Source organism: Choloepus didactylus, chromosome 15, assembly GCF_015220235.1.
Source record: "Choloepus didactylus isolate mChoDid1 chromosome 15, mChoDid1.pri, whole genome shotgun sequence".
NCBI classification, from domain to species: domain Eukaryota; kingdom Metazoa; phylum Chordata; class Mammalia; order Pilosa; family Megalonychidae; genus Choloepus; species Choloepus didactylus.
The window spans coordinates 31,916,236-31,931,079 of NC_051321.1; the positions used below are offsets into that span (position 1 = coordinate 31,916,236).

At 47.1% G+C, this 14,844-nt stretch overlaps 1 protein-coding gene across 9 annotated transcripts in view; it reads left to right on the forward strand.

Moving 5' to 3' along the window:
* The window catches only part of FBXW4 (F-box and WD repeat domain containing 4), a 117,007-nt gene that overhangs the window by 99,031 nt on the left and 3,132 nt on the right, over positions 1-14,844 (forward strand). For 5 of the 9 annotated variants that reach the window (XR_005211875.1, XM_037804595.1, XM_037804590.1 and 2 more), the window contains one exon: positions 8,090-8,230. The exons of the other annotated variants lie outside the window; for them this stretch is intronic. Coding sequence is in view for 4 of the 5 variants with exons in the window: in XM_037804595.1 (XP_037660523.1) it covers positions 8,090-8,230 (141 nt within the window). In the remaining variant the exon portion in view is untranslated. The remainder of the gene's footprint in view (positions 1-8,089; positions 8,231-14,844) is intronic. 9 annotated transcript variants of the gene reach the window in all.

Here is a 14,844-nt window from a genome sequence, read left to right on the forward strand (position 1 = left end):
CAGTCAAATCTTCAAAAAATCTGTAGCCCTTGTGACCAGTGGTCAGGGAAGTGGACCTGCTGACCTCATGGCACAGAGAAGGCTCCTGACAGTAAGGCTGCAGGCCACAAAGATGGGCATTTCTGCTGAAAGTCGTTTCTAGACCTTGCACTTGGCACTGTCACTGTTCTAGGCCCAGATTGTTGGGCAGGCCAGGTGTGGGGAAGTCTGGGTGCATCATGATGGCCCAGCTGTATCTCAAAAGCTGAGAAGTCTTGGGGCTGGGGTGGGGCGCTCTTCTGCCTGTGGTTGCCCTAGTGGGTGGAGTGCTCCCGGGCATGGATATATAGTCAGGATGGAGCTCTAAGACACCAGCTCTTTGAACAGCATTCTCTGATGAAAGACCTCAGAAACCTCAAACCTTGGGTGTTTACTCAACCCAGAAAGAACCTTAGTGAGGTGGGTGCAAGACCAGATCAAGGACTTTGATTCTCCCTGGAGCCAGATGCAAAACAGCCACTGCAGGACAGAGTCTTCTCTGGCTGGCCAGTCTGTGGGCTCTACTGCTGTGGCAGGGCTGCCCTGGGAGTCACGTAGTGGTGCCTTCTCTCCAGCCCTGGGATGCTCCTCCTCATCACTCAGAGGACCCAAGGCCTTGTAGAAACATCTCTCCTGTCCCCAGGGAAGCTTGGAGCATAAGAGTGGGTGCAGGGATGGAGGAAAGAGGCCCTGGTGGAGGCATCCGCTTGTGGGGGGAGGAGACGGATGGACAAGACAACTCTCTGTAGCTGTCTTATCCAGAGAAGCCCAAGTAGATAATAAAGCCATGTAGAAAATAGGATTAAGGTAATGAACAGGCAGGACAGAGTTTGATCTTTCAATAACACCAAAGCCTGACTGGCAGGCCATCTGAAAGGTAGAACGACATCGCCGGCAGGACTTGGCGGCTGGGCGGTGTGCGGTGCTGGATAGATTCTTTGCTTTTAACCTGTCACAGCTGAAACTTGAGGAGCTCTTTTATGTGTGTGCTATGATGGGAGGGGGCAGGGGAAGAAGTACTGGAGGGGCAGTTTTGCTCTAAGCACAGCCTCTCCAGGGGCTGCCCTCAGGATTATGGTGGGGGCTGGGACATACCTTGGAGGTGTAGGTGCCCTTGGGACCTCCCATCAGTGAAGCTGTCCCCCCACTGCTATCTGCCTGTCTGAGGTACTGCTGTCAGGCAGCCCAGGCTGCTGCTTAGAATGCTTGGGGACCCCTCTCAGGCTCCCTCTGCCCCTCTTTCCATCAAGACCCTGGAGACTCTTCTCCCTGGGGGCCAGGCCGGGTGCAGGCGCAGGGAGAGAGGCTGGCTGGAACCCACAGGGTTGGAGTGTGGCTGTGGGGACTCCACCATTGCCCAGAAGGCGGGAAGCCTGGCTGACCCCTTCTCTGCCTTTCTTTCTCCTGAAGCTGAGGGGCCATGGGGTTGGAGGCTGGGCCCAAGAACAGGGGATCTCTAACCTAAGCCAAGAGGGGAGAAAAATGGAATCCTTCCCCTAACCTGGAGATGTCAGAGTGTTCCTGCTTGTGACAGTAGATGGTCTTCAGGGCAAGGGTACAGTGCCAGGAACTCCTGTGCCTCCATTGTGACAGCCCCTGTGGGGGCCAACCACTCAAGTATCCCTAGCGAGGCCCTGTGGTCCACTCAAGTCCCAAGGAACTGGGCCAAAGCCATCCTGTCCTGAACCTGGGGTCCAAAGGGGTCAAGGTCTGTCTTGTGTTCCCTCCCTGCATTTGAGCTAGGCCCCAGGAGAGGTGCCAAGTCTCCAGGTGAACCTGACTAGCCTGACTCACACCCCCAAGCCCCTTGCACTTGCTCTTGCTGGGGCTTTTTCCTTTTCTGTCAAGGGGTATTTGAGCTGGATCTAGCATTGGTGCCCTTAGAGCAGGGCCCCAGGACAGAGAGGCCTGGGATCCCAGACCTGAGGCCTCCCAGCGGCTCCTGGCAGAACCCTGAGCTGGCCTGCTGGCTGTGAGGTGGGGAAGCGGGCTGGGGTGGACTTTGGGCAACTGGTTGCACCTAGGGCACTGAGGGAGGGCATCCTCGGCTGGCCACTGTGCTGCCCTGGGTGTGCATGGCCCTGTGCGTGCTCCTGCACAGCCCCTCAGCTCCACGCCCCCTTCAAGCTGGGCTCATCCCCAGTTCCCCCATTACCCCTTTGGTTCCATCCCATAGCCCCTCTGTCTCCCCTTTGTCAACAAAGTCAGGGGCAGAATAGGCTTCTCACCCATTCTGTCATGTGCCCTGTATTTTCTCCTTTGAGCCTTTGCTCAGGCTCACCCCTCTGCCTGGAATGCCCCATCTCTGCCTAATGAAATCCTGCTCATTCTTCAGTGTAAGCGGCACCTCCACCACGAAGGCCCTGGATCCTTGTGGCTGGACTTGATGAGCCGCTCCACTGAGTGCCATGTTAGAGCACACATAAGGGGTGCCCTGTCAGCCACAGGTCTGGCCTGGTGGGCTCCCCAACCAAGATGGGAGCCTATCTTGTTATCCCTGGACTGAGCCCAGAATATGAACATTAGGATGTTTAATGGTGTAAGGAATGGCAGGGGGCATCTGGGAGGAGTCCTTTTCAACCGTCTAGAGAAGGAAACTGTCCTGAGCCCAGGCTGGGCTGCCCATCCTGCCCCAGGTGTGGCTTTGTCCCTGTCCCCTGTCTGTCCCCATCCCTTGCAGGGGGCCTGGCTCTCAGTCAGGGTGATTACAGGAATTGCCCCTCTTTAAAGTACTTGCCTTCTTTGAAAGCATTACTGACAGCTTTTTCATTTTCTTTTTTCTTTACCTCTTTAAGGAACCCTGTAATTTTTCTCTTTCTTTCTCCCCCCTTTCCTTTTTCTTTCTTGTCCTGTTGTCCCCTGAATTCTTTGAAACTGGCTCTCTGCCTGCTGACACCAAACTGATACTTTGCGTTTCACTTCTCCTTATCCCTTTATGGCAACAGATGTTGAAATTTTGTATCCTTTTATCTGCCTGGCTGCCCCTTCCTGTAATTACGGTCCCCTTGTTAGCAGTACAAAGTGGGCTGCCGGGCTGCCTGGCCTTTCAGCCATTGTGTCTGAACACGTGCGCACGGGTGGGTGCTCAGGGTGTACGCGTGCAAACTTGCAGGGCATGCCAAGCTTCCATTGGCTTTCCCTCGCTCTCCCTACCAGAGGGCCAGCTTCTGGGCACCTAGAAGATGGGGAGGTCTGCAAAGATTAGGCATGGGCTTGGAGGTGGCCATGCAAATCTGTTGGGGGCAGCTGGACAGACAAGGTCAAAGGTCAGTGGCAAGTGGCCATCTGGTCTGTGAAGGTGGAGAGTGCCACTGGCAAGGGTGTGTGCTTGGGAGCATCTCGACTTGACTTTACCACTTACCAGGCATGTGACCTCTGGGTCTTAGTTCTCTCATCTGTAAAGTGGAGTTAAGAAAACTTACCTTGTAGGTCTGTTGTGAGGATTGGATGAGCTGATATGTGTGAAGTTCTCGGCATATGGCCTGGCACGTGGTATGGACTCAGTGTATGGGAGCTGCTGCTGCTACGGGGGCTGCCCTGCCCTGGTGACCCACACAGCAGTCCCGTCCGACCCCTAGCAAACACACACGCAGACGGACCCCCATTGCCCTTCCTGTCCGCCCTGGATGCCGTTTCCTGGCTTTCCAGAAACTCAGCCCTTATCTTGGGTTCAGGCTCTGCCCTTTCTTGCTGTGTGACTTTAGGAAAGTCACCTTTTTTCTCTTGGCCTGGGTCTCCTGATCTGAAATCAGGGGGCTGGACTAGGACATCACTCCCTGCTCAAATGCCTTCTGGCTCTCTGCTGCTCATGGAATTACTGCCGGGTGAGGGGTATGGACTCGGAGGCCCACCATGGTCTGGAGACCAGATCCTGCCAGCCTTGTCTCCACCTGCTCCCCTCACGTCCATGAGCCCCCAGCCAAGTCAGACTGCCACCCACAGCCCAAACACAGCCCAGGTGCCCCCTCTTTGTTGTTGCTGTTCCTTCTTCCTAGATCACTGCCCCCTCCTCATTGCCTGCCACAATCCTGCCACTCATTGAAGAATCAGCACAACAGCCTCAAACAGAAATTTTCTCTGTCCTCTTAAAAAAACATTCTATCTCTACTAAATTGCGTGTTGAATTCAGTTAGTTGTATACATGATTCAGATTTTCCTCCCTCACTGGATTGAAGGACAATGTCCCATCTATCTGCAGTGTCTATCAAGCACAATGCCTTTTATACAGAAGATGCTTAATAAGTGGTTGTTGAACAAAGAGAGGGAAGGAGAGAATGAGAAGAAAGAAGGAACCACCTCCCATTCTCACAGTGACCAGTCGGGCCCAGTTTGTATCTTCAGGCCGTCTGCTCCCTTTCACTCCCCCACCCCCAGAAGCAGAAGAGATACAGGAAGGTGAACTGTTTGTCACCCTTCTACCCCTTCCGTCCCCTAGAAGGCACTGATACATTTCAGGGTAACACAGGCCAGATGGAGTGTCTTTACACCCAAACAGATGCAGGAATGAGCACCCATAGGATCTCCAGGGAGCATCCCCAGGAAGCCCAAATGTTAACTGGCTGCAAAATGATGTGGGAGCCAAGGGCATTCTTAGACATGGGCTGGGAGGTGGGAGCCAGAGGTATCTCAGGAGCACTTTAGAGAGATTCTCTACAGGTGGGTGGCTCAGGCAGGCCAGGCTTGGGGGCAGGGGTTTTGTGGAGGCTGGGAGAGGACACGGGGGAGGGAAGCAGGCAGGAGTGAGGTAGGGCCTCAGGGGGCACTGCTCTGCAGCACCGGATTTAGAGGAGGGGTGGGAGGAAGGGGCCTTGCCAGGGACGGCTCCTGTGTCTAGCTTTGGCCTGGCCTTCAGGGCATCTCCCTGATGGGATGTAAATTCTCCTCTTCCCTGTCAGGAATTGCCTCTATTCTCCCACTTCCCTCTAGCTTCTTCAATAAGATGGCTTGGGCAGCAGGGTGAGTTGGGCCAGGGGGACTCAAGCTCCTTACCTGATTCCTTTTCCAAGGGGCCTCTCGGGGATGTGGCCACGCTGCTTGCTTTTTCCTGCCCATGTATTCGGGGCTCCTGCACACAGCCATGGCCAAGGGGACAGGTCTCCCTCAGGCTCTCCCTCCCTGGCCTAGCTTATTCATCAGGCTCACGGGAGCTGCCCCATCTGTTTGTATCTTTCCCTGGGTTGAGAGAATTGCTGGAGTCAGGCTTGCAGGAGGCTGGGGTGTGGCGGCCCCCAGCCCTCAGCTGCTCCTGGAGGCCAGGCTTTGTCCTCAAGAGCTGGAAGGAAATGGACTTTTTGTCTGGCCCTCTATAGTGACAGGCCTGGCCATTGCTCCTGTCTTGGCCCAGGGCTCCAAGCAGCCCTGTTCCCACACAAGTCGTGCAACAACCAAGGGTCCACACACCCTCCTGCCCCCCACAGTGAGAGGCCGAGAAGCATTCTTAACATTCTTTCCAGAGAAAAGGGGTGAAATGTCTGAATTTGGGGGTCACCATGAAATACAAATTGCAATCTAATCGTTTTTACAAGAACACACTTGCAGTAAGAAAAGAAGCCCAGGAGGGGATGAGGAGACAGGCAGCTTGTTTTGCCCCCCTTCACCCCAAAGTTGGGGGCTATTGTCAGGCTGATCTCTCCCTCCACCAGAGCAGTTGAGCCAGAGTTTTCTAGTTGAATTGGCCCTGGGGTGGGGGCTGGGAAGGGCCCACGGTGCCATTTCTGTTTGTTTTCCCAAATCAAAGCCCCAGCAGGGCTCCCGTGGTCCTGCCGAGCTGCTATTGGAAGAGCCCGGCCATTTCCCAGAGCCTGGTGGGTCAGTTTATGCTCTGAACTTAACCTCACTGCACTGCACAACAGAGCCTCGAGGGTCCCAGGCCCAGAGGCAAAAGAAACTGTATCTTTTTATTGGCCTATTTAAAGTGTGTGTGGCCATTTCAGAGAACTAGAGAACAACGGGAGAAAGAAACTCCTCTGCTGTCTGTCTGGGCGGGGCCAGCAGACAAGGGGCTTTCTAGACTCTTCCCAGCCCCCAAGGACTGGTGCTTGCTTGGGCCCTTGGGCTTTCCCTGGAGGGTAGGGACCCTGGAAATATTATGTATTTCTTGTTGCAGACACTGTGACCATAATATTTTCCAATGGTGGCAGGGGCCCAGGTTGGCAGCTCAGTCTGTGTGTGCCCAACTCAACTGTCCCTGCCCAGAGCCATGGGTGCCGAGTTTTCCTTCCTTCTGAACCCTGGGACTGAGGATGGGCAGGTAGAGCCATGCTGGGCTTCACGCCCCCTAACCCCCATTGCCTTTCATCTTCTATTTCAAACAGACAAACATGAAATTACTTCTATAGATTAAAGGGGAGAGCTCCTCAATTATTCTTTAAGGCCTCACTAATGGAGGCGGCAGGGCCACCAAATCTGGAAGGAGAGAGAGGGGAACTGTGGACCAAAACTGTGCCTACATATGTAACAGAGAGACCGACCCCTCACAGTGCTTGGCCTGCCCAGGTGGCTGAATTGCAGCCAGTGGCCCTCTAGGAGGGCAGAGGTTCTCTGGAAACTAGTCAGTCATCTCGGGGATGCTGACCCAGGGAAAAGGCTTTCTGCCTGCTCCCTCTCAGGATCACCCCAACAGACAGAGACTGTCATCTTCTAACCCTGACCCAGCACTGGGCCACAGGTAGGAAGAAAAGAACTTTCCTGGGTAGGAAGCTGGGGGCAGTCTGGGGGTGCTGAGGGTCTAATCCCCCTCTGGATATCTGGGGTTCACTCACTGCTCAGGGCCCACAGGGAAAGGCAGTGGGCAGACAGAAACCCACACAGCATCCTCCCTCAGCTCCTTCAGCCTTCAGCCATGGCTCTTTGTTGGACAGGAGGGAGCTGAAGGGTCAAGAGTCTCTGTGAGGTGGAGGGACAGGAGCTGAACCTGCATTCAGACATGCAGCTGGCAGCCTCATCTGCCTCAAGCCCTTTGCTGGAACGGTGGGACATGAGGGCTTCTCCCTCCCTGTGACGTGTCCATGGCCTTGCTTCTCCTCAGATGAAGCTGAGGGATCGGGTCTGAACTGGGGGTTACCCACTTTGCTTTCATTTACCTCAGTCATTCTGCAGAAACTCAACACTTCTACCCGTCCCCTAGCTGCAGGGATTAGCAGGTGCACTTGACGTTGAAGTGTAGTTGCTAGGGCCAGGAAGCCCCCCTACTTGGTTGCTAGGGGTCTGGCATCAGGGCAAGGGTCTGCCCACTGCCGCGGTCACGGAGGGAATTACACAGTCACAAAGAAATTGTTCTTCTTAGTAATCTGCTCTCGGCCACCAGGAGGGGTGGGGGGGGGGACAGGCGGAGGCCCAGCAGGCTGGGGCTGTGATCATGGAGGCGTGTTAGCCCGGGCGGGGCAGCCGGGCCAGGACACCAGGGACCAGCCCGCTAAGCTGCTTTCTCAGCGATTTCGCTCCCTGAGCACAAAGGTGTTTACTTATTTTAACATCTCCTGGGACTCCCCTTCTCCCTTTGTGTGGTCTTTATCCCCAGTGAGGTTTGAGTCCCAGATTACAGGCGGGAATTAAGGCATTGGACTCAGGCAGCTCAGAACTACATGACCTGCAGGATCAAGGAGTATAAAGTAACCAAGCGTGTGTGTGTGTGTGTGTGTGTGAGAGAGAGAGAGAGAGAGAGAGAGAGAGAGAGAGAGAGAGAGAGAGAGAGAGAGAGAGAGAGAAAGTGAGGGGGGCTGAACCCTTCAGCAAAGCCCATTCATCGTCCTGAGGAGTGGCTGGGCGTGGCGGCCAGCATGCAGATGTGACTGTGGGCTGCTGGCATCTGATTGAGGCCTTTAGCTGGGGGCTGAGGAAGACACTGGGGCGAGGGGAAAGAGGAGAGCGCAGGTCCACAGGGCCAGGGTTGGCTGGAGAAGCTTTGGGTTGGGTAAGAGGGCAGGAGTGCATGGTGGGTGTCTTCTCCCTCAGCCCCCTTCCTAAGGGATTCTAATTCTAGCTCAGGAAGAAAAACTGCATTTCCCCAAGGTTGAAAGAAGGCACGTGGGCCCAGGTGGGCTGGCCTGAACCTCTGTCCTCCTTTCCCCAGTGGGCAGCTGATGACGCACCTGGGCAGTGACTTTCCCCCAGGGGCTGGGGTGCTGGACGTCATGTATGAGACCCCTTCTACACTCCTATCCTGTGGCTATGACACCTATGTTCGCTACTGGGACCTCCGTGCCAGTGTCCGGTGAGTGTGGTGGCAGGGGACTAGACGGTTGGAACCCTGGGCCAACCCTGGCCCTCTCTCCAGTCCTGGGTTGGCCAAGGGACGACACAGAGACTCCATGTCACGGGCTGGGTTGGGAGGGGCCAACAAGGTCATCTCAAGCTTACAGTTCACCCTTGGGCAGCTCTGGTCCCTCTGGCCTGGGAAACCAAGCAACAGGCCCTGAGGAGGACAGGCATTTCTCAGAGCCTCCAGAGCTGTCGGGATGCTGGCCCTCAGCCTCTGTCCCAGCCTTTCTTCTCCACCCTACCCCACCCCAAAAGTTTTATTCATGCACCATACAATTCATTCAAAGTGTATAATCAGTGGCTCTCAGGATTGTGCTTTCATTGTCACAATCAATTTTAGAACATTTCATAGCCCCCAAAAGAAAAACCCCATGCTTTTTATAACACCCCTACCCCCCAAAATTACTGACACTTAGCTCAGTGTGGTACCTTTGTTACAATTTATGGGAGAACATTAAGATATTACTGTTAACCATAGTTCACAGTTTGCTTTAGGTGCCTTTTCCCCCATATATCAACCTTGTAGTTATGACATACATTTGTTCTTATTCATGAAAGAACATTCTTATATTTGTACTATTAACTACCTTCATCATCCACAACAGGTTTCACTGTGTTATACTGTCCTGTGACATACGTGACCCCAAACTTCCCCTTTCAATCAGTCACACCCATGATTCAGTGCTCTTATTTATATACATGGTAATGTGCCACCATTTCCAAACATTTATAATCGAACTTATTAAAAAATTCCACACAAATTAAGTTGCAATTCCACATTCTCTATCCTGTCTTCTTGTAACCTGTATTCTAGATATCAACTCCATGAATTTGCTCATTATGTTTAGTTCATACTAGTGAGATAATACCGTATTTGTCCTTTTGTATCTGGCTTATTTCATTCAACATATGTCCTCAGAGCTCATCTATGTTGTCGCGTGCCTCAGGACTTCATTCCTTCTTATAGCTGAATAATATTCTATCATATATATATATATATATATATATATATATATATACACATACACACACACCACATTTTGTTTATCCATTAATTGGCTGATGGACACTTGGGTTGCTTCTGTCTTGTGTCAATTGTGAATAATGCCATTATGAACATCAGTGTGCAAATGTCTGTTTGCGTTCCTGCTATCAATTCTTTTGGGTATATCCCAAGTAGCGGGTTCATAAGGCGCTTCTATACTTGCTTCTGAGGAACCTCCAGTCTTCCACAGTGGTTGCACTATTTTACATTCTACATCCTCTCCAACAATGATAGTTTTCTGGTTGTTGAATAGTAGCCATTCTAGTCTGTGTGAAATGATACCTCATTGTGGGTTTGATTTGCATTTCCTTAAGAGCTAGTAAAGCTGAGCATCTTTTCATGTGCTTTTAAGCCATCTGTATTTCCTCTTTGGAAAAATGTTTATTCATGTCTTTTGCCCAATTTTTAATTGGGTTGTCTTTTTATTGTTGAGTTGTAGGATTTCTTTATATATTCTGGATAGTAAACCTTTATTGGATATGGGGTTTCCAAATATTTTCTCCCATTGAATAGGCTGCCTTTTCAACCTTTTGAAAAAGTCCTTTGAAATACAAAAGTATTCATTTTTGAGGAGGTCCCATTTATCTATTTTGTTTTTTCTTACTTATGCTTTGGGTATAAGGTCTAAGAAACTACCACCTACCACAAGATCTTGAAGATGGTTCCCTACATTTTCTTCTAGGAGTTTTATGGTATTGGTTCTTATATTTAGGTCTTTGATCCGTTTTGAGTTATTTTTTGTATATGGTGTGAGATAGGGGTCCTCTTTCATTCTTTTGGATATGGCTATCCAGTTCTCCTAGGACCATTTGTTGAAAAAGACTGTTCTGTCCCAGTCGGGTGGACTTGACAAAAATCAGGTGACCATAGTTTACTCAAATGCCTTAATGACATGGAACCTTGACTAGGGAGTGAGACCTTATTGTTTTGTACAGGTTAGCATTGAAGCCCTGATACAACCCAGAGTAATTTGAGCACAGAATAAAAAGTATTTGCAAAGGCCCCCGAAGGACTGAGGAAAAATGTGGAAATATTAAACTTCCCCAGGTGGGGAATTCCTGATATTCTTTTAAGCATTGGAGACCACCAACTTGGTAGGCTCGATCTTGGGGCTTGCCCTTGCCATTATGAAGCTTGTTACTGCAAAGGAGAGGCTAAGCCTACTCGTAATTGTGCCTAAGAGTCACCCCCAGAGAACCTCTTTTGTTGCTCAGATGTGGCCTCTCTCTAAGCCAACTAGGCAGGTAAACTCACTGCCCTCTCCGCTGTGTGGGATATGACTCCCAGGGTTGTAGGTCTCCCTGGCAATGTGGAATGTGACTCCTGGGGATGAGCCTGGACCCTGCATCATGTGATTGAGAAAGTCTTCTGGACCAAAAGGGGGAAGAGAGTTGAAACAAAGTTTCAGTGGCTGACAGATTTCAAATGGAGTTGAGAGGTCATTCTGGACGTAACTCTTATGTGTTATATAGGTGTCCCTTTTTAGTTTTTAGTTTATTAGAATAGTTAGAAGGAAATATCTGAAACTGTTGAACTGCAATCCAATATCCTTGATTCTTGAAGGCGATCATTTAACTATATGGCTTATATAGTGTGACTGTGTGATTGTGAAACCTTATGGCTCATACTCCCTTTACCCACGGTATGGACAAATGAGTAGAAAAATGAGAACAAAAAGTAAATGAATATGGAGGAAGGAGGTATGGGATGTTTTGAGTATTCTTTTTACTTTTATTTTTAATCTTATTTTTTGGAGTAATGAAAATGTTCAAAAATTGTGGTGATGAATGCACAACTATATGATACACTCTGAACAACTGATTCTACACTTTGGATGACTGTATGTGAATATATTTCAATTAAAAAATTTAAAAAAAAATCAGTTGACCATAGATGTGAGAGTCTGATTCCACTGATCAATATGTCTATCTTTATGCCAATACCATGCTGTTTTGACCATTGTGCCTTTGTAATATGATTTAAAGTCAGGAAGTGTGAGTCCTCTCATTCTTCATTTTGTTTTTTTTGGCTATTCGAGGCCTCTTACTCTTCCAAATAAATTTGATAATTGGCTTTTCCAATTCAGCAAAGTAGGCTGTTAGAAAAATCTGTAGATCAATTTGGGCAGAATGGACATCTAAATGACATTTAGCCTTCCAGTCCATGAACACAGAATCCCTTTCCATTTGTTTAGATCTTCCTTGATTTCTTTTAGCATATTTTGTAGTTTTCTGAATACAGTTCCTTTACATCCTTGGTTAAGTTTATTCCTAGATATTTGATTCTTTTAGTTGCTATTGTAAATTGAATTTTTTTCTTGATTATCTCCTTGGATAGCTCATTTCTAGTGTATACAAACACTACTGATTTTTGCATGTTCATCTTGTATCTTGCCACTTTGCTTAACTTGTTTATAAGCTCTAGTAGCTTTGTTGTGTTTCTCTGAGTTTTCTAAATATAGGATCATGTCATCGGCAAATAGTGGAAGTTATACTTCTTCCTTTCCAATTTGGATACCTTTTATTTCTTTTTCTTACTTAACTGCTCTAGCTAGAACTTCAAGCACAATGTTGAACAACAGTGGGGACAGCTGGCATCTTTGTCTTGTTTCCAATCTTAGAGGGAAAGCATTCAGTCTCTCACCATTGAGTATGAAGTTAGCTGTGGGTTTTTCATATATGCCCTTTATCATGTTGAGAAAGTTTCCTTCTATTCTTATCTTTCAAAATGTTTTTATCAAGAAAGAATGCTGGATTTTGTCAAATGCCTTTTCTGCATTGAGATGATCATGTTTTTTCCCTTTCAATTTGTTAATGTGGTGTATTACATTGGTTTTCTTGTGTTGAACCACCCTTGCATACCTGAAATAAAACTCAACCATAGTATATAATTCTTTTAATGTGCTGTTGGACTTGATTTGCAAGTATTTTGTTGAGGATTTTTGCATCTAAATTCATTAGAGAGATTGGGCTGTAATTTTCTTTTCTTGTAGTATCCTTATCTGCTTTGGTATTAGGGGCAAGTTGGCTTCACAGAATGTGTTAGGTAGTATTCCCTCCTCTTCACAATTTTTTGTATGAGTGTGAGCAGGATTGGTATTAATTCTTCTTGGAATACTTGGTAGAATTCACCTGTGAAGCCCTCAGGTCCTGGATTTTTCTTTGTTGGGATGTTTTTGATGACTGACTCAAGCTTTTTACTTGTGATTGGTCTGTTGAGGTCTTTTATTTCTTCTCAAGTCAGTGTAGGTTGTTCATTTGTTTCTAGGAAATTGTCCATTTCATATAAGTTGTCTAATTTTTTTGGCATACAGTTGTTCATAGTATCCTCTTACGATTTTTATTTCTATGGGGTCGGTGGTAATGACCGCCCTCATTTCTGATTTTATTTGCATCTTTGCCCTTTTTGTCTTTGTCAGTCTAGCTAAATGTTTATTGATCTTCTCAAAGAATAAACTTTTGTTCTTGTTGATTCTATTGTTTTGGTGGTGGTGGTGGTGGTCTCAATTTTGTTTATTTCTGGTCTAATCTTTATTTCCTTGCTTCTGCTTGCTTTGCAATTAGTTTGCTGTTCTTTCTCTAGTTCTTCCAGCTGTTCAGTTAGGTCTTTGAGTTTAGCTCTTTCTTCTTTTTTTAATGTAGGTGTTTAGCGCTATTAATTTCCCTCTCAGCACTGCTTTGCTGCTTCCTGTAAGTTTTGATATTTTGTGTTCGTTTTCATTCGTCTCAAGATATTTACTGATTTCCCTTGCAATTTCTTCTTTGACCCACTGATTCTTTGAGTTTACTGTTTACCATCCACATGTTTGTGAACTTCCAGTTCTTGCCTGTTATTGATTTCCAGCTTCATTCCATAATGGTCAGAGAAAGTGCTCTGTCAAATTTCAATCTTCTTAAATTTATCGAGACCTGTTTTGTGACCCAACATGTGGTTTATCCTGGAGAAAGAACCAAGAGCACATGAGAAGAATGTATATTCTGCTGTTTTGGGGTACAATGTTCTGCATTTGTCTGTTAGGTCTAGTTCATTTATCATGTTATTCAGGTTATCTGTTTCCTTATTGATCCACTGTTTAGATGTTCTATCTATTGATGAGAGTGGTATGTTAAAGTCTCCCACTATTATTGTAGAGAGGTCTATTACGCTCTTCAGTTTTGCCAATGTTGGCCTCAAGTACTTTGGAGCACCCTGATGAGGTGCATAAAGATTTATGATTGTTACTTCTTCTTGGTGGATTGCCCTTTTTATTAAAATATACTGTCCTTCTTTGTTTCTTGTAACATATTTGAATTTAAAGCTTCTTTTGTCTCATATTAGTATAGCTATCCCAGCTTTTTTTTTGGTTATTGCTTGCATGAATTATCTTTTTCCAGCCTTTCACTACCAATCTATTTTTATCTTTATATCTAAAATGCGTCTCAACAGCATATAGATGTATCATATTTTTTATCCATTCTGTCACTCTGTGTCTTTTGATTGGGGAGTTTATTAACATTCAACGTTATTACTGTAAAAGCAGTCCTTACTTCAACCATTTCATCCTTTGGCTTTTATTTGTCAGATCTATTTTTCTCTCTTTTTTTATCCTTTTAGTTACTCTTACTGATAATGTTCATTTCTGCACTGTCCTCCAAGCCTCTCTTTCCTGTCTCCCCCCGCACCCCCATCACCTCAGGTGGCACAACTCCTTTAGTATTTCTTGTAGGGCAGGTCTCTTACTAAAAAAAACTCTCAACTTCTGTTTAATCTGTGAATACTTTCAACTCTGCCTCATTTTTGAAGGACAGCTTTGCTGGACAGAAAATTCTTGGCTGGCAATTTTTTTTTTCAATGTCTTAAATATATCAAACCACTGCCTTCTTGCCTCCATGGTGTCTGATGAGAAATCAGCACTTAGCCTTATTTGACAGTCTGATTAGTATGTGTCTTAGAGTGGGTCTATTTGGAGTGATTCCATTTGGAGTACTGTTGGCTTCTTCAATTTGTGTGTTTATGGGATTGAGAAATCTGAGGCCATTATTTCCTCAAATATTCTTCCTGGCCCATTTCCCTTCTCTTATTCTGGGACATCTATGATGCATGTATTTGTGTGCTTCATGTTATAAACCATTTCCCTGAGACCCTACTCAAGTTTTTCCATTTTTTTCTCCATTTGTTCTTTTGTCTGTTTGAGTTCGGTTGCTTTGTTTTCTAGCTCACTGGTCCTTTCTTCTGCCTCTTCAAATCTGCTGCTGTGTCTCTAGTATATTTTTAATTTCATCTACAGTGTCTTTCATTTCCCTAAGATGTTATTTTTCTATGTAGTCTTTCAAATTCTTACGTTCTCTAGTGCCTTCTTAATATCCTTTATTTCTTTAACCATAATGTTGAATTTATTTAGGAGATTTGTTTGACCATCTTTGATTAGTTGTTCCAAATTCTGTATCCCCCCTAACTTTTTAATCTGATTGTTTGCCTTGGCCATATTGTCCTGTTTCTTAGTATGTCTTGTAATTTTTTGCTTGTATCTTGGCATCTCATTA